Here is a 20,923-nt window from a genome sequence, read left to right as displayed (position 1 = left end):
GGGGGTGTGTTCTGTGGGTGGAGGTGTGCTCTGATTGGGTGGGGGATTAAGTGTGTTCTGATTGGGTGGGAGTGTGTTTTGAATGGTGGGTGTGTTCTGATTGGGTGGGGGTGTGTTTTGAGTGGATGGGCTGGTCTCAGCTGCCAGCCTTAGACCTGAGCTGGTGAGTTGTGCTGCTTTTGTTCGGCTTCGTGTTTGTGGTGGTGCCATGTTTTTATAGTGGGTGTCAGTTTGCTTATTGTGTGGTTTGGAGGGGTTTAAAGTGGTTGATGTTGCAGCTGTAGTTAGGTTTCTGTTTTGTGGTTGTGCCTCGTTATCATTGTGGGTTCGGATTTGCTTTTTGAATGGTTGTGTGGTGGTGATGTCATGTGATGTTATCATGAGTTTGGGTCTGGTATCATTCTTGGTGGTTGGGACTCATCTGTCAATCAAGGCGGGTTTCCAAATGGCTGGTAGGCGAGAGGTATCATCTCGTTTGTTCATGCTGTGGGGGCGTTTTTCTATCTCAATGGCTTCTCTGATTATTCTGTTGTTAAAATGTTCAATTTTGGCGATAGTTTTGGTTTTTTTTAAAATATATGTATATATATTTTAAAATATATGTATATATGTATATGTATATGTATATGTATATGTGTATGTGTATGTATATATATATATATATATATATATATATATATATATATATATATATATATATATATATATATATATATATATATATATATATATTTCCTCCACAGTCCATTAGTTATTGTGCATTTTTTTTAAAAAAAATATACAAAATTAATGTATCGTCTCTCTTGGTTTTTTTTCTTTTCACATGCTTATTCTGTATATTATTTCAGCTTTATAATCAAACATTAAGAAAATTGTAAGCATATAAGCAATGGTGATCCTTATTGTTATAGCATTAATAGATTTTTTTAACCCACCTTTTTAATATATATAGGTCACCCAGTTGGCTTTCATGATTAAGGCAGGCCTAGAACTCATAGTCACCTGGTTTCTATCATAGCACCATACACATTGTACCAAGAATACAATTGCTAACACATTTATTCAGATGTAAATCTTTTCTAACTTAAGTAAGATTTACTTTTTTACAGATCTATCATTCATACACTTGCATATAAGCCTATCCGCCAATAAGTAGGTTTGGGATATATAGGTACTTTTAAAAAGTATTACTGTATAGACTTGCAGCTATGTTCATTCATGAGTAAGCTAACCTTCACATTTACTTATACTCAAATATAGGTGAGATATATGGGTATTTTTTAAAAAAGTATTGTCATAGTCCCAGATAAACCCATCCATAGATAAGTGAACCAAGTTTTGGGGTGAATTTTGGCACCTAAAATTCTTCTCTTATCTGTGAACACAACATAATGCAACTTTTTATGTGATATTGTGGCAAGTACATTTGAAGCAGGAAAATGCATTGCCTTCTCTGCAAAGCATTATAGGGTAAAATGCATTGGCAATGCCTAAAATCATCAGCACTCCTGAAGACTGATGTATTTATACACTGTCTTTAGTTTATCTCAAACTTTATGGCAAGAGACGGTGGATTTGAGCCTTGAGCTTGGTAAGCTCAGTGACTTACCTCCTGATATTGCTTCACTTCTGTCAGTGCAGAACACAACCATTTCATGAGGAATAAAGTACACTGGTTGTGGTTCCTCAGGCAAAGAAAGGCAGATTTTGCTCAACTGTCAAGGAAGGCAGAATCTAGGTATGAAATATAACGTGGTCAGGCATGTTTTGACTACTTAGCAGGAAGAATAAAAATCACAATAGAGTACTTGATGAAAATATAATCTTACAAGTCTTCCAATCTAGAAACCACAGTGTGGAAGGCTAATCTTCAGGCAAGTTAGAACAGCTTAAGCAGACAAGGCACTGCTCCAAAATTACAGATTTTCCACACAGGGACTCCTTTCTTCTTTTCCTGTCAGCCCAAGGGAGTAATAATACAGGTGTTTTTCTGTATTTGGGCCAAAAGGAGTTTCACTTTCCTAGCAAACTTTTGCACTCAGAAATATGGACTCTTAAAAAATGCCATATGCATATTGCAAAGATTTATGAGTTGGCATAAGGTTGCTATTTTCATTATTCTGGTTAGTCACCCAGTCACCCAGATGTTTAGAGTGGATTTTGCATTTTTAATCTACCTGCTTACTCCTTTCCAAGGACCTGGAATAGGCAGATGTTGTTTGATGCTGTTAAAGGTATCTTTGTGTGATGTAAGCAGCAAAGTAAAGCTGCCTTTTGCATTTGACTGATGTTGACTTTGTCAATGGCAATGTTGTTCAAGTGCAGCTCCACATGTTTTGGGATTGCACCCAACATGCCTATTACTATTGGTACTGCCTTTGCTTTCTTGTGCCACAGTTCTATTTGCAGCTTTTTATATTTTGTGATACTTTTTTCCATTTCTCTCCTGTTCTGTTGTCTCTATATAGCAAGGTCCATTATACAGAACTTTTTATCTTTCTTATGAATAATTGTTAAGTCTGGGGTGGCTAGAGAATTCTGGGAGTCAAAGTCCACATGTTGCCAAGCCTCCAAGGTTGAGTTCACTGATTTAGAAGATTCTAATGTTTTGAAACTGTCTTGGTGATGGAGAAACAAATATTCTGAGACCCCAGTTTCCCAGTGTTGCATATTTTGTTTCTAAGGCAGAACACTTGTGTTTCTGAAGGCAGGAAACCTAAGTGATGCATTTATTTATAAAATGGAAACATTTATCTTGTGAATTACAAGATGAAAGCCCCAGTTTGGGTGTCAGTTGAACTCCACCTTCCACCGCCCAGAAGCAGACCATAGTGTGATTAAGGGCTTGTAAAACAGTTCCAGCTGGTATGTTGCTAATTACCTATGGGTCAATTTCATCTGGCCTACTATCCAGAAAGAAAGAAAAAGAGTTGAGAGATAGAAAATATGATTGTATGAGGGGGCTCTTAATCATGACCTCCTTAGTGTGCTGCATCAAGGTTTCATAAATGATTTTGCAGCTTAGGAAACAAATGAAGGAAAGGGTTCATCTGTTTTTATTGCGATAGTAATGTAAAAGAAAATCTACTGCTAAGCATAAGTAAAAAAAAACATTATGAGAAAACTTTCTAGTGACACATTCTCCTCTTAGGTTTGTTTCTTACTACCACCTAGATATTTATTCTTTATGCTGAATATTGAAGATTATTGCAACTATCCTTTCAAGTCTTTTCATTTATATTTGTATTGTCTCAAGACTTTCTTCCTTTAAACTATATTCCAAAGACATAAATTTGCCTTGTTATGGTATCTGTAGTATATCAGACAGCATTCCTGCTTAAATTTGGTTAGATTTGTATTCCGTCAATTGACTAGTTTACGGTGGCTCAGTGGGTTAGGATGCTGAGCTTGTCGATCAGAAGGTCGGCAGTTTGGGGGGTCGAATCCTGAGTGCCGTGTAACAGAGTGAGCACCTGTTACTTGTCCCAGCTTCTGCCAACCTAGCAGTTCGAAAGCACATAAAAATGCAAGTAGAAAAATAGGGGCCACTACGGTGGGAAGGTAACAGCATTCTGTGCGCCTTTGGCATCTAGTCATGCCGGCCACATGACCACGGAGATGTCCTCGGACAAGCGCTGGCTCTTCGGCTTTGAAACGGAGATGAGCATCAGCCCCTAGAGTTGGAAACGATGAGCATGTGCAGGGGAACCTTTACCTTTACCTTTACTTACTGTTAATTTTGCCATTTTGCATATTCTGCAATTTTATCTCCTAATCTAATATTGTCAACAAGTTTCTTCTTTTCCAATGTGCCCAATTTATTCTTGCAGCTGTCAGCATATAGCCTAGTAAACTGTGATATTTTTCATTTATGCTTTCTGAAATTATACTTTAAAAATATTTGTGGCTTGAGTTCAAATTCTATTATTAGAGAATTTAGTATTTTCTGAATATTTTGATGCATACTTTTGAGTTTTTTACATAACCATCCCATATGATAAAAGTCCCCTTTTCTTATGACATTTCCACCATTTATTGTTATATGACTTGTTTAGATATTCTTTGACGGCATTATATATCATCTGTAAAACATTTTGCACCATTTTTCCCTTGAATTATAGCTTGGAGTATTTTCATGGCTTTTCCTAGTGTTCTGATTATTTGAAGTTTTGCATCCACTTCATGGATGCAATTTTTGCCTTGTTCCATCTCTATATTTCTATAACAATTTATATATTCACCCTAATAGATGATTTTGGGCAGGGGTGTCAAACTCAATTTCATTGAGGGCCGCATCAGCATTGCAGTTGCCCTTAGAGGGCCGGGTGGGTATGGCCAGGATGGGCATGGCCTACTGGGTGGGCGTGGCTAGAGTGTGTATGGCCTACTGGGTGGGCATGGCCAGCTCTACATCGTTTGCATCAAGGGTGCCTATGGGGGCCTGGGCAGGAGTGGGACAGATCTGAGGGTCTCTGGCAGAAGGAGGGTCTCTGGGCCAGGGCCAAGGCAGTGGGGGCCATTCCCTCACTATTTCCAGGATGGCTTCATGGGCCACATGAAACCACTTCGCGGGCCGAATCCGGCCTCTGGGCCTTGTGTTTGACATGTCTCATTTTGGGTTTGTAAAACAAGTTTCAAATTCTGCCATTTTCCCTCCTCCTTTCTTGAGATCACTTTTTATTTATCCAGCAATCTCTGGTCAATTTCTATCTTAATTGAGCAGGAACTGCTGTGTCTGAAACCTGCTTCTTGAGTCTGGATGCACCATATTATCATATGTAATTAAATCTTTCTTACTGTGGTTGACCCTGAATAAAAGGCATTTGACAGTGAAGGAAGGGAAAGGTACTTTCCATTGGCCTGTCTGTCCTAGATGAATTCCTTTCTATGATGCCATCAAACCTTAACAACCTGGAATCTTAGGAGTCATAATGAGAAAGATTCTCCCAGCGATTCCAGCAATTACCACCTTCCACATAAAATGATTGGTAAGCAAGGACCAGTGGGGTTTAATGGTTAGGAGACAGGATTATCCCACCCAAACCATGTAGCTCATTGGATTATTTTGGAACTGTCACGAACTCATGTTGTGAGAATAGCATTTGTATATTTCATATACATGTGTCAAAAAACCCTACTCGCTATACTAAGGGTGAGGAACTATGGCCCCTTTAATGACCCCAACTCCCAGAATTCCTGAGACAGCTACGCGGGCTCAGGAATTCTGGGAGCTGAAGTTCACAGATCCTACAGCCCCTGCTGTATATGATAGTGAGCTCTTGAAGGAAAAGCAAGCTATCAATCAAAGATATAAAATAATGAAATAAGAGTTTCAGGAACTTACTTTGGCAGATACTCAAGATTCCCTTTTATTTTCCTGCCTTTTCCCCCCTTTTTAATATGCTATCCCTTTATTGCTATATTGAAAGCCTGGCCATCGGAATCTATAACAACAATCAGATCTAGTTCTCTTCATTTCCTCCTTTTGACTTTTCTCTTAAGGTTGGAAATGTTGTGGATTCAATCTTAAATATAGATTATATATTTTTAAGTGTGACCAAAATGATTTGGGTTGTTTTTTTCCTCCCCAGAAGGTTTTGGGAAACCTTTGGAATAAATGAACTTCATTTCTGTACTTGATAAGATCTAGTGGGCCATGTCTTCAAGATGATAACCTGCACAGAGGTTGTAACGTAGTCCTGAGAAATTTCAAACATCAGCTTCTTTCCTTCCAAAGTGTTTTCTGATTTTTTTTTAAATTATCTTGCCAAATTAAGAGAAAAGCTGAAACCTTAAAAGTTTGCAAAATATTCTGTAAAATGTATGCTATTTTGTCAGCAGTAAGATCCTTTTCCTATTGTGGTTTGCATGCTTCTGCAATCAGATAATGGATATAAGCTGAAACTGCTGGCCTTTATGCATTAGGTTGGAACATATTGTGCTATTTATGTTTAAATCTAGAATGGACTTGTTAAAGAACCTCCCTGTTTTAAATAGTAATCTACCCCTTGGGGGAAAATTATAGAGTTCACGTAGAAACTGGCTAAAATTAAAAGTTGTAAAAATATACCATAGTATTGAAAAATAATTTCAGAAAAATGGTCTGTGAAGCCAAAAATAGGTGCCTGTCTACAGTATTCATCTGAAATGTTTTTGCAATTCTCAAGAGGAGAAACTTAGGCATGGTCTGTTGCTCTGTAAGCAGGAGTGGCAGAAGGAACACTTGAGGACAGAAATGAATGGCGGAAATGTCTAGTTCCGAATGACTAAAATTGTGAGAACCCATGGCTCTTCAAGATGTTTGGAAACTGTAAATCAGCAGTATCTGGAAAGCCACTGGTTCCTTACCTGTAGTTGTATTTTTCTGTTGTGCCAAGTCATAATAAAAGAGTTTACTAGCAGTGAGTGGAAACTTATCAGAGGGACATCCAATCTAGATTTAGATTTTAGATTTAGATTTTATTAGATTTATATACCGCCCTTTTCCCGTAGGACTCAGGGCGGTTTACAGGGTGTTTAAAACATCAATACAAAAATTAAAAAACAATTAAAAATGATTAAATTCAGTCCCTAAAGTAGAAATATAAAACCCCAATTAAAACTCTCAGCCTGGGCTGGAAAGCTCAAAGAGCCAGGTCTTCAGGTCCCGGTGAAATGAGCGAAGGTTGGGGGCAGTCCTAAGCTCCACAGGCAGCTGGTTCCAAAGGGCAGGTGCACCCACAGAGAAGGCCCTCCCCCTGGGTGTTATCCGCCGGCAGTCTTTTACCGGCGGCACCCTGAGTTGGAATTTCCTGACACTGAAAACTGTTAAGCAGTTGAACAAGTTGCCTCCCAGAGTTGTGGGTGCTTCATCACGGGTGGTTTTCAAGAAAAGATTGGACAACTATTTGTCAGAGGTGTTATGAGGGGTGCACCATAGAAGGGCCCTTCCAATCCTATGATTCAGTGGATTCATTTTGCATTCCAAAAGCTAATTGATTTTCATTTTTTTCAAGATTGTGCCACTTCATTTACAGATATCTGTGACATTATAAACTTGAATGAAGTGTAATTCTCCTCCAAACTTGAGAATTTGTCAGTGTTGTATCACAGCCAACGGTGTTACTGTAGTGTGAAGATGCGATCACATTGCATCTGTAGCTGACACTTCCATGTGAGTGCATAGAGGAAATTTTGGACAGAGCTGTTGGGTTGTACAAACTTTAAAGCTAAGCCTTCTTTGATTCAAGATGCAATCCAAAGGATTGCTGAAAGTTTTACCGTAAACACCTGAAAGATGGAAAACAGAACATTTTAATTTGTGCATTGAGAGATGTTTTAATTGTCATGTTTCCCACATAGATAGCAAAGATGTGAAATGAAGATAACATGGAAGTATTCAAGGGAGATTTAGTTATCTACTGTAACTTCCCAGTATATGGAAAGGCAAGCAGTCCTCTTAAGGTTATAAGGTTTACATACAAGGAAAGTCCATTTCAGTACTTAGTGTTCAGAGTTTACCCACAGATACTAATTACTATATAAGCTAACATTTAAACAGGCTCTCAGACTATGGCTTGTGGTCTTTCAGCATGTCACCTATGACATTAAGTGGGGAGATTGCAATTATAACACAAATTGATCAGGGTTGTGCAAAGCAAGATGTAAGTCTGGAATGTTTTGAGATGCTGATAAACCTGAGCATAACCACCTGTCAAAAACATCTGCCAGTCATAGCAATACCGATTGGCAGAGGTCTGCTCACTTGCTGGTGACTTCTGATGTAAAGTTTACTAGTTCATCTGTAGTTTTGAATTGTCTGTAGATGTGCAAATATTACTGAGCTTCAATGTTTTTATCTGTTATTTTTACATTTCAGTCTTTTCATTTTGAATTGAAAAAGTTAAATGAAGCACCCTGTTTTTAATTTCAAGTATAAATGACATAATTTTTAAGGTGTTATCTGAGAGCTTAATTAAGGATGCAAACAGGTGGTCTAAGAGCTGGATAGGCATACCATTCACACACACACACACACACAGACACACACACACACACCAATTGCTTGTTCTTTCTTTTCCACAAATTTTGAAAAAAAAATATTTGCTGTCATAAAGATACAGGCCCAGTCTCACCATGTCCAGCTTATCTCACATGGTACAACATGATTTTTAATGATCCTACTTATTTTCACACAAGCAATGTGTGAGTTGGCCTAACAATGAATAAGTTGGTTCATGTGGATTGTCACTTTTAAATGCCAGAGCACAGAAAATGGACCAAGCTGTTCACGTAATACCAAGTTAAACCAAACCCACACACAGAATGACTATTGACAAACCAGTTTATACTAAATTAAACTTTATTGACTAAGGTTTGTTCTCCAGACAGTGTGATTTGATGAACTATGGAAGTATGCATGCAATCAATGAGCTTGACAATAGTTTTAAAAGTGAATGTCAAACAACTTAGTAAAACATATTAAACATTTAAATCTGAAACCGAAGCTGCATGAACTGCGCTGAACTAAAAAGGCACTGTGGTTGAACATGGAAAATAAACACTGGTATATTTCCTTAATATATATTTCAAATAAATTAGAATTGTACTCTTTCAGCCTCACTTACACCCGAACAAAAATGTGTGCAAATATTAAAACTGTCATTAAGAAAATTGGACTATCAAAAACGAATTGAATCATGTTATTATTGAACTAACTTATAAGTGAACAGCAAGTGTAATATTCTTGATATCTTAAAATCATCCTAGGGATTATTAGTACAGCTCAAAACAGTTTATGTAAGGATCTATTTACACCATCCAATGAGGTTGCAGTACAGTTAATTAATTTCTCCACCTCTCAAACTATCACATGATAACTGCAGTTACTGCACAATATGGATGTGTAATTTATCCTCAAGTCTCTCACATTATTGGCAGGCTAACAATCTTCCTTTCTCCCAGTACTACCATCATTGTTATTCAAGCATTATAAAATATAATTATAAAAAGGTGGAGAAACAAGCAGAATTCTTCCTTAATTTTAAGGAAAGATAATTGATTGCAGAAATATGCAACTTTGGATGTTTTACTCACAAGTTTTATTGTGGCAAAATGTCTAGTTGGAATGCAAATGGAAGTTTTTCAAAAGCCACCAGAACGTGATTCTTGAAATATCCTTAATTCGTGAAATACACTTGCTATAAAATGTATGGAAATATTGAAATTCCTTAAAAGAATACCTGATTTGTTTGCACTGCTGGAATCTTTTAATGTAAACACAATAGTGACCCATAATAACCCAGAATAGTTAACCATTTTATGGGTGTATCAGTGCGATTGTATAGCAACCACAAATAACTCCAGTTATCATACAGCAATCACAAATAACTCTAGTTATAGTGGCTGTGATTCCAACCACACAATTGTCCCAACTCCCAGCTTCTGATGGAACTTAAACTGTGAAAAGATTTGTACATAATAGATGACCGCATCCGACAAAAATGATTTCATTTGTCCAGCTTCACATTTTATAGCTAGTAATTAGTGAAGGCTATGGTAGGGTCTACACATAACACTGAGCCATTTTGTATCGTGTGGTAGGATAAGATATAATCTTTGAGGGCAATAAAATACAGTTGGAAATCATAGTTTGTTGGTTTGCTAATTACAACCACAGCTTCAAATGATTATGCATGTGATTGCATTTATATTTGTGTCTTCTAGATGATTCCCAGTTTGGTTTCACATCCCTTCCAAATATTCACAGAGAGACATGGCAAAACCAAGTTTTAAAAAGGAGGGGAAGCACCAAGAATAAAACAAACAACCCATGATTTTTCTGATCATCTCCAAAAGAGTTTCTGGCTTGTTTCAGGATGGTCACCCAACCATAGCTAAAATAATGAGAGTTTGAGTAGCATCCTATATGCAAGTTGGTAGAATCTTGCAGTAGCGGTAGAATGAAATTTAATAAAATTGAAAACTCCTTGAACTGATTCCTTAACTTAGGTTGGAAGGTCTGAAACAGGAAGAAAATGGTCAAAGCATATTGGGTGGGCCTTGTCTGAAATGTAATTGATTGATTCCAGGGAAACAGATGATAACTGCATGACAAGTTCATCCCAGGAAATTGTCTCAAAGTGCACATTTTAGCAAAGGAATGTTCTTAATAAAAAAATGATCAGTATCTGACTTAAGGCTGCCAGTTGTTCAGTAAAGGAATGGTATCTGCATTTCATCCTAAACCGTCCCCCCCCAATTTATTTCAGTGTAACTTTTTAGTATAACAAAAACAAAAACTTTAGAAAAATCAACATACTATACATACATTTCCTGACATTATATATTTCTAAAACAAAACAAAAACCAACTCCCCTACTGTTGTGTTGACTAAGATTTTCTTTTAAACCAGCTACTTTAAATACCAGTTATGTGCTGTTCTTCCTCGCATCACCCCGCTTCCCAATTACCAGAAAAAAAGAAAAATTGACTTTTTTAATATATATATAATTATATATTGCTTATTAAAATCTCCTGGCTGAGATTGTTAAAGTACCACACCTCCGTGGGAACCCACGTGAACACCACGTGCTAAGGCAAATGCAATTCGTATTTCATAGTCGCACTGACTACAGCAATTCCAAAGGGCTAGATCTCCAGGTCATCGGGTCGTGGTCTGCTGCTGGCTCGACTGCTGGCACGACTTGGTGGCCGCTGTTCGACAACTGTGAGAGGCTGGAGCTCATGGCCAGAGCCCACTTTCTTCGTGCTCTCCGGCTCATCATTAAATTCAAAGTTCTGGGCGTGCGAGTTGGAAATGGTACTCCCAGCCTGTCCAATCCTGTTCTGTTCGGCACTGTAGTTTGCCCAGTTTTGTTCACTGGCTTGTTTATTGTAGTTGCGACAGGACGATGTATTGTTCCTATCTGCCGTTACAAGCTTGTATCCTGGTGGAGACATGGGCGACAAGGGGGCAGTTGGAGAGGAGCATCCGTTGAAGTAGGCATATTTCGGAGATCCGCAGTCCTTGGAGGGACTTAAGCCACTGTTGGGAGAGTAAGGATTGCCTTTGGACTTCATGCGATCTTTAAGGCTCTTGAGGGTAACGTAAAAGATCTCAATGACGTTGAGGGTCAGAGATATTATGGATACTACCAGCATGAAGATAATAAAGATGGTTTTCTCTGTGGGACGAGAGAGGAAGCAATCCACTTTGTGTGGACAGGGCACCCGTTCACAAGTGTAGATGGCTTGCAGAGTGAATCCATAGATATACCACTGTATCAGCACAAAGGCCACTTCAAAGATAGACTTGAAAATGATGCTGATGATGTAAGTACGAAGCAGTCCGCCACGCATTTTGACCTTGCCATGTTCTTCAATCCCATACTTGAACTTCTTGATTTCTATCTGCCTTAGAGGCAGGTCTACATTGACTCCCTCGCTTTGGACCAACTTGAGCTCATCCTGTTTCCTATTTAGTTTCTCTTCTTTTCGCATCACATAGAAGACATGGGCTAAATACAAAAGGGTTGGCACCGAAACAAAAATGAACTGCAGCACCCAGAATCGCACATGAGATATCGGAAACGATTTGTCATAGCAGACATTTTCACAACCTGGTTGTTGAGTGTTGCATCGGAAAGCTGACTGCTCATCTCCCCAGGCAGATTCCACTGCTGTCCCCAGAAGCAAGATTCGGAAAATGAAAAGCACAGAGAGCCACACTTTTCCTCCAGCAGTAGAATAGGCTTGGACTTTGTCTAGGAGCCTACCAAGGGCACTCCAGTCTCCCATCTTCTCTACCTGCTTCCTGAAAGAGAACAAAGGAAAAGAGCTGAAGCATGGCCTGCATCATTCATTCATGACCTACAGCGCATGCATGGGGGATGGGATGATGAAACACCTGTATGTAAAATTAAGACACCTGGGTTATGATCGTAGGACTATTTTCTATGTGATGAGACAAGGTTAAAAATCTGGAAATTGTATTGTGCAAACCCGTGCTCTTTAGAGTGTTTGTGAGTACACCTATGCCATTATCAATTCCATTCTAGAGTTTCTTTCTAATATAAAGCCATTTTAGACTGAAATTGCAATTGAAAACAAAAATGTTATTCTAGAAAAGTTTAAAAATAGTAAAGTATATCAATCAATCAGTCCTGCTTTGGCCCACCACTATGGAAAGAGGTAGTGCACAACTTTTCTATTTAATTAGAAGACAGCAGTATCTCTTTTCAATTTAACATAAGATTTTTAAATTTGTTCTAAGAAGGCAAAATTAACTTCATTGCTTCCCTAGGTTGCCTAGGAGGAGGGGGAAAAAGGCCTTGTATAAATTACTCAAACAATTCGAGAAACTGATGTTTCTTAACAGTGATTCATTTTAAAGATTTTTACAGCTCTGTTAATGCCTACAAAAAGTCTCAGGGAGATACCTCTTTAATGAGAACAGGGATTCATTCTATTTTTGTCTTTTGACAATCTGTGTGGTTCCTTAAATGAAAATATTTGGGTTAATAGATTTGATTCATATCCCACCTTTTTGTTTATATAACACTCACATACACTTAATGATCACATTGAGATTTCAATTCTAAATATAGTTACCACTGTGCTCCATTGATTGAATGCAATGGGGCTTCTCTAATTAAATATAAATACAAATGTGCTGTATATAGGTTGTTGGTGTGTCCTGTTCTACAGAATCCTATGTTATTTTTTTAATACTGTTTATTTTGGTACACTGCCAATTGCTAGTATCTCTTTTCAATCCTTTGAAGGACAGACTAAGGACAGTTCTCTGCTCAACAAGCATCCTTTCTTTGAACAGTTCCCTAGTTCAAGGATGCTATAAATCACCAAGAGCCTTGAAAGTGCCCATCTGGAGTTAGGAGGCTGAACATTTCATTGGCATCTATATATGCATTAATATAGAACTCTTATGCATATATACACTTCTGAAAGATATTATCTATTCCATTAGCTGTTTGGCTAAGCATTTCTTCTTTCCTTCTTCAACATGAGTTGCTTCTAAATTAACCTGCACAGGTTGAAGATGCAGTTTATCTTTCTTGAATTAATTAAGAATCATGTGTCACAATAATTAGCTTTTTTAAAAAAAAAGGTATTGCAAAGGTTTGAAGGTCCAAATGTTTCAATGGTAGACCAGGCAATGACATTCTTTCTTGCTGCTTTGAATGCAGCAAAAGAAAAAAACAGGAGAATAAGTTGATAGAATAAAATTAAAAAGAACACACCACATTAGATTCAGGGTAATGGAAGGGCTTTTCAAGTTAGGTAGTTTACAAATTCAATCACAATATCTTATGTATATCATACCAGAGATCCAATGGATTTTTTAAGATACTGTCCTCATTATAAACTGCATATAATTATAAATTAAACTGTAGGCCATCTTAATTGACCATTTCAGTTTTAATGTAGTGATTTGAAAGCTAGTCTTCAGAATCTTCCAAAAAGTACGGTATGTTTCAATTGTTCAGCAAAAAGGTGATTCTAAGTGCATGTATTTGCACACACATACTAGGAAAGTCAACAGGAGTTAGAATTAACAAATATACCATACACTTCATTTGCTGCCCAAGCCTCCAGTTGCAAATGTAAAATATCTCTATTAAGAAATGCTACGTTTTGAGATACCAGTCTGTGGCCTTTTCAGCCTGTAAATGCTATTTTACAAATTTATTTATTTATTTATTTTAATTCCATTTATATCCCGCCCTTCTCCGAAGACTCAGGGCGAAGACTCAGGGCGGCTTACAAGCTTAGCAGTAGCCTTCATTCTATGTATCTGCCTGCTTATTAGGGCTTTCACACCTCCCCCAAGCGGCATTATTACAAAGTCAGCTTATTGCCCCCAACAATCTGGGTCCTCATTTTACCTACCTCGGAAGGATGGAAGGCTGAGTCAACCTTGAGCCTGGTGGGATGCGAACCTGCACTAATTGCAGGCAGCTGGTGTTACTTAAGGAGGCATTAGCCCACTGCTCCACCAAGGCTCCACCACATGCAAGTTACCTTCTGATATCAAAAGAAATATTTTGTAAATATTTTGCTTCTCTAGCAGTCATATTTTGCATAATCAAAGAAGTCTGAATAATGATCAGGTGGGAATTACTGCATGGTTTACTTACTAGAAGACACAGACCATAGACTTCTAAAGACATATCAACCATAGTCCCGCAATACTGTAGGTTTATAAGTACTGCAAATTCAGAGAACTGTCAATCTTTTTCACTATTGAAAAAGTTAATTCTTATGGTATCAACTGATTTTTAAAGAGATGTACATTTCTACTATACCTTTTAAGATGACAAGCCTTGAAATATGATACTTGGGACAATCTTTGAAATCAGATGATGATTAGGGTCCATGATTTCAGTATCCATTCAGGACTGAATGTGAATAAATATCAAAACCCTGATCTTACACATTTATCTTCTTTCTGATATTATCTTGGCAATTACCATATTATTGCTGTCATAAATTACTGTTTTGCAACACTTTGCTGATTGGCATCTAGCTCAGCCTACACCTGTGCTGTCACAGCATGTCTTCAACTAGTTGAGGCATTAAAAAGCACCTTTTTTCTGTGGTACTTGTGCCATGGAACAGGGCTCATCACAGAAGAAGAAAAATAAAAGAGAAATGAAGACCAAATCAATAAAAAGTCAAATCTGTACCCCACTTGTGGAAAATTAGAGTACAGGCATAATTTTGCAAAGAAAGAAAGGTTACACTCATTTATAATTCAATAATCAGTCCTAAACCAGCAACTGTTTGAAATACTTTTCTAGGAAAAAAAAGGCATCCTGAGTAACTTTCCTTTCTGTCTATGGCAAACTGTAACCTTACACACAAGAGTGAGTGAAAGGGTTCACGTGGATTGCTCCCCCATTCTGCTTCTTTACACAGAAGCTTGCCATGTGGGTTGGCTGGGCGCTTTGGTTCACAGCCAAGCATGTGGGAAGCATCTGTGGAAAATGTAATGTTCCTTTCCCTCTGTGGCAATCAAGCTTTCATTTTTGCCAAGCCAGATGTGAGTATAGTACAGCCAACTGTATTGACGCTGCTGTCAGACTTAAAAGACAGTCAGGGGCCAGCCAAAGGCAGTACTGCATGTCATGATTCCAACAACTAGCTTAACATGTAGTTATTGCTGAACCTGGCTGGTATAGAGGGACCATCACATCCATTGGGCAACTTTTGAAGGGCAGGAAAGTTGAAATCACAACTCTCTACAGAGTGCCCTCTCTCTGCCTATATTACAGGTAGTCCTTGACTTACGACCTTTTCAAAGTTACAACCTGCCACTGGAAAAAAATGACACAACCATTTTTCCCACTGCATGTCATGATTCCAACAACTAGCTTAACATGTAGTTATTGCTGAACCTGGCTGGTATAGAGGGACCATCACATCCATTGGGCAACTTTTGAAGGGCAGGAAAGTTGAAATCACAACTCTCTACAGAGTGCCCTCTCTCTGCCTATATTACAGGTAGTCCTTGACTTACGACCTTTTCAAAGTTACAACCTGCCACTGGAAAAAAATGACACAACCATTTTTCCCACTTATGACCATGGTCAAGTGATGAGAATATGGGTGCGTGGCAACTGGCACATATTTATGACAGTTTCATTATCCTGAGGTCATGTGGTCACTATTTGTAACCTTCCCAGTCAGCTTCCAAAGTCAATGGGGGAAACCAGATTCACTTAATGACTACAAAGACTCATTTAACAACTGTGGCAGAAAGGTTGCAAAATGAGGCACAACTCACTTGACAACTGCCTTGTTTAGCAACAGAAATTTTGGGCCCAATTGTGGTCATAAAGTCAAGAACTCCCTGTACTTCAATAGTTAAAAAGACAGGAATTTTTATTTTTAGCAGGATAGATGCGAAAGCAGCAGGTCATTCACTGTGTTTCTTTTAAAAGGGAAAAAAAGCAAGTAGAAAAATGAAAGACCTTGGTCTATGAATCATATTATATGGTTCACGTTTTCCAGGATGTGCAATGAAGCTTAAGTACCTATGTGGATAACTAAATGGAGTCTCAGGAGGCACACAGAATTCCAAGTCATAGTGGGTGTGTGAGAGCTGTTGTAACTCTTGCGACAGAAAATCAATGAAAAGAATGTTCCAAGGATTGGAATGGGGATACTATGTTTACTAGACAAAAAATACAACAATCAGATCACCCTTCTTAATGTGGCGCTCCCCAGATGTGCTGGATTATTACATATTGTGGGAGAAGAGGCTGCTTAGTAAAATTGCAAGCACCTGTGCTGCCTTCTTTTCCTCCCATTTGAGCCTTTCCCCCATCATCTACACATTTGCAGGCAAACCTTGACACAGGTGTGGGAGGACAGTGGCAGAGATGCAGAGCAAACTGCAGATGCACCAGCAAACTGTGCATTGCAGCCAAACAAAAGGAGGTGTTTTTCCTTCAGAAGGAGTAGATGGTCTAAATGAGAGGAAAAATATAGGAGCCCAGGAAAATAAAGCACAACATAAAAATGTGCAAGGGCTCTACATGGTAGTCATTAACAGAAGAAAAAGAAAGAGGGGACGACTTACACAGAACAGGTTTAAGAAAGAGACATTGGGTAATAATAATAATAATAATAATAAAAGAAGAAGGAGAAGGAGAAGGAGAAGGAGAAGGAGAAGGAGAAGGAGAGGAAGGAGGGGAAGAAGAAGGGGAAGAAGAAGAAGAAGAAGAAGGGGAAGAAGAAGAAGAAGAAGAAGAAGAAGAAGAAGAAGAAGAAGAAGAAGAAGAAGAAGAAGAAGAAGAAGAAGAAGAAGAAGAAGAAGAAGAAGAAGAAGAAGAAGAAGCAGCTGGAAGGGACCTTGGAGGTTATCTAGTCCAACCCCCTGCTCAGGCAGGAAACCCTACCATTTCAGGCATAAGAGAATACATAGTATAGAGCAGGGGTGTCAAACTCATCAGGTCATGACATATGACTTTTTGCCAGAGCTGGGATGGGCGGGCCTCCGCATGATGCAACCTCCGCATGATGCAACCGGCACAGTTTGACACCCCTGGTATAGAGCATCACTAATTATAATAGAGAAATAGGTAATGGTATAAACATTGTCATAGAAGTAATTGAAAAGCAATAATATATTGTAATAGTTATCAACTGGTAATAAACTGGTATAAAGATAGGAACAAAATACAGAAAGCACATATATATATTATGGGTGGAAACATTTAGAAGAGGCCTTCATCCTGTAGTGGATAGACAGACAATGGCTAAAATGATGATGATGAGGTAACTATACACTTACGTAATGATTTAGAAAAAGAACTTGTGGCACATATAATCCTCCACAGGCATCATAAATTGCTCAAAGAATAGCAAAACTGGGCCTGTAATTAACTAATAGGGAAAAGTTGAATACAAATACAGATGTCTTGAATACTGATTAATAGTAGGGAACTTAATACTGGAAGATGCCTTAGCTGATAAGTTATTTAGTTTCCTTTTAAAAATCCAAACAACCAAGAAATCCTTCTAAAAACCTCTGTAATAAGAATACAAATCCGGTTACAGCAGAGACCTGAAAGGACCCTAATGTATGGGATTATTGCTAAGCCAGTCTGTTATGGTTAGAGAAGTGGATTTGGCTCAGGGAGACCCAAGTTCAGATTCCTACTCAGCCACAAACTCATTGTGCTATCTGAAGCCAGTCAATACTGTGAGTTAAGAAGAAGGTGGGTGGAGGAGCAAAGTAGCTAAGCCCTTGCTGATTGGACCCTCTTTGCTTTTAAACCATTCTCAGCCTAATCTGCCTAACATAGTTTTGGGGCTGGGAGTGAGATGGGATTGGGAGATGATGATTTTTAAATACTACCTGAAGGATCTTGGAGAGGAAGGTTATAAGTGTAAAAAAAAAAAAAGTACAGAAACTATGTGACAAAACTTCCACAATATTAAGATTATTGCTGCCATCTGGTGGTGATATGGAGTTTTACAGCCAGAGCTGGTAGCTGTAATAATTCTATTATAATTCTGTAATAATTTTAATAATTTACATTTAAATCCTATCCTGTAGCTAAAACTATGCACATTTGCTGAAGATTAATGTCTACTATGACCTGTGCAACATTTTGAAAAACACACTGAGCGGCATGAACAATTTATTATTCTTTACAGCTGTGTAATTTTCTGTAACAATGTTCTCTGAAAAAATATATAGTTGAGTCAATTGGGTAGGCACATACACATTATGTATATGTTTGTGTGATATGTCTAACATCTGGTTGACAGGTAGCTTAACCTACGCGTGTAAGGTTAAATCATAACATTCAAAGAGACTAATTCATAGTAAATCTGCATTATATTTGCAGTGCTATGTAAAAACTCCAACCTCATTTACTGCAAAATTAAATCTTACTGGATGCAATAAAAATTACTTAGGAGTTACAAATCTGAATTCCTCTGCTACGGGAAGTTAAAGCTGCAATTTTTAAAGTTATACCAAGGGGTAAGCTTCGCTGAATACAATCTTAGTCATTAAGTTCAGCTCCAAATTCTTGGTTATTTATTCTTGTGAGCCTCATTTACCTATCTATAAAATGGGGACAATGACTCACATTAGAATGGTTTGGTGTTTTTTTTTTTGCAAAATTCTTTTACCCATTGAAAGCACTAAAAGTTTTATTCCCATCCTATCTCCTTTTTTTTCTTCAAAACTTAAAGGCAGTTTTATCTCATCTCTACAACCTCAAAATTACTCGTTTCTGCCTAGATTTGCATCTCCCCACATCCAGATCAACCTCTGTTTAACACTTCTTGCTAAACAAACTTTATCCTTGCGACTTAAAAGTGTATTTCTGTTAAGAAACAGGGCATCTAATTTCTTTCCCTTGTGGAATTCCACAAGTGCATCTCTCATTTATTAAATGTATAGCAGTTTAGCACGAGCAATTCCCCAGAGCTCTTATAAACATTTCCCCCTCCCCCAGACTTTGGAAGCTCTAGATGGGCAACATGGCTGAAGGAATGCCCCCTTTCTCTACACCTCCTCTCCCCACTTCCCCAAAGAGACAATGACTTTTCTGAAACAGAGAGCCTCATTCTTCCCATTAGTTGACCTCGCTGACTTTTAACAAAACATCTCTCTCCTAAAATTCTCCTGTTTTTAAAACTGTGCGCACAGCAGATTTTGACCAATCTACTAGGGCAGAAGAATAGCGGAGACTGGTATAAGAGAGGAGCAAAGGAGTTCACCAAAAACGAGATTGGCTGTTTTGGTTTTCAGCCTTCCTTGGCGACCAAAAACTTTCTCAATGCTAACTAGAAAGAATAAAATGATTGCCTTCGGGGGGGGGGGGAGAAAAAAAAGCAAACATAGACACACTGACTCCTCTTCCTTCCAGTGCTGAGCGACGATTATAACCGGATCCTAGGAACTAGTTTGCCACAGTCAGATTACTATTCCCTGAACGCCTCTGTCTTGCACAATTTCAGGTTGCAACAACAAAAAGTTTGGTTGAAATTGCCAGCGGAGTAAGGCAGAAGCGATTCTGCCGCCCGGTGCCTCTGGGCTCCTAGGATTCAAGGTAACCCAGTTAAGTTACACGCAACCTCGCTTCCAGCCCTTCTCCAACCTTTGCGCCTATGAACGAGAAGGGAGGTTGGAGGTGAGGGAGACCACGTGAAAAGTCATCCGATTAGCAGTTAACAACAGCAGAAGCAGCAGTTGAACAAAGCCCCAATTAAGGACCATGCTTGGTATGAACCCGAAAAACCGAATCACAATTTCCACATGAAAACAATATGCGTATACGTGTGCATCTTTATGGCGGGGGGATGGGAGGGAGACTTGAAGAAGTTATGGTAATTTCAGATTTCTAGAGAAGCTTTAAAAGTAATTGAGAAACTACAGCAGATTGCTGCCGCCTGCGTTGGGTACCTTTCCTCAAAGCTTGCTGTAAAGAAAGGATTTTTGTTAACACAGACAAAACACATTCTCCTTCGGTAAATAAGGTGAAAATTAAACAAAATTATGCTTGGTGGGAAAGCTAAGCTCCTAAACTCTTAAAACAAATGGCTCCTCCCGAGTTGGTTAATCTGGTAAAAGTCCAGTCACATTAAAAATGTTCTGAAAAGAGGCAAGAAACCCATTCATATCAAAGGAAACTATAATTGTTACTGGGCAACATTAAAAATCCTACCAAAACATTTCACATTATATACATATTTAAATGTCTATAGTTATATATATAATTTATATAAGCTTATATATGTATACATATATAGTTTTCCAATCACAGGTAACCGCAGTCTTTAAGAAAGTTTGTTAGAATGAACTCCAAATAAAACTTTCCCCCCCCCCACCTCCATCCTTACCTTCCCGGTCAGCAGAGAAGGACTTCAGCTTTTCAGTTCTTCAGAGGTTAAAACTCAAGTGCCTATTCCAGGCACTCAGACCTGCCTATTTAAACTTTAAAGTCTCCCGTCTCTTGGTGATGGCTGGTGTCCTTCCTTCCCCTTTTGCCTGGAAGAAAACTGCTGAGACAGTCTTCAGAGGGGAAGAAAAGAGCAAACCCTCCCTCGCATCCCAAGCACCCCCTTTTTTTCACCCTTAACTTGAAGAACTGAGAGAGCTTTTTAAAAGTTTTCCAGCCACTAGCTGTGAGGGAGGAGCTGGAGAGGAGGGGTTGAGAGCATTAGAGGTGGGATCTGCCAAGGGAAGGGAGGAGGAAGCCCAGAGAAGACACAGAAGCAGGAGACGGCTTGGGGAAAAAAATGGGGGAGAGGTGGTGGAGGTGGGGGGGAGAGAGACAGACAGAGACACTGAAGTGGCTGAGTAAGCACATAGTTTCAAAGAATGGGGATACATGAAAGAGACCAAGCTGGGATGGTATCCAGAACTGCTCTTGCTGGAGGGAAGTGACACCGACTT

The 20,923-nt window shown here is 38.6% G+C and overlaps 1 protein-coding gene across 1 annotated transcript; it reads right to left on the bottom strand.

The window, feature by feature from the left end:
• Positions 1-8,362: 8,362 nt before the first annotated feature.
• Positions 8,363-20,600, bottom strand: GJA1 (gap junction protein alpha 1). Its single transcript, XM_081314272.1, has 2 exons — positions 20,368-20,600; positions 8,363-11,794 (listed from the first exon to the last, which is right to left on the bottom strand). The coding sequence occupies exon 2, from the start codon at positions 11,776-11,778 to the stop codon at positions 10,630-10,632; it is 1,149 nt and encodes a 382-aa protein (XP_081170398.1). The 5' UTR covers positions 11,779-11,794; positions 20,368-20,600; the 3' UTR covers positions 8,363-10,629.
• Positions 20,601-20,923: the final 323 nt, after the last annotated feature.

Source organism: Vipera berus, assembly GCF_964194415.1.
Source record: "Vipera berus genome assembly, chromosome: 1".
Lineage (NCBI taxonomy): Eukaryota > Metazoa > Chordata > Lepidosauria > Squamata > Viperidae > Vipera > Vipera berus.
This window is presented reverse-complemented; position numbering and strand designations above follow the sequence as displayed.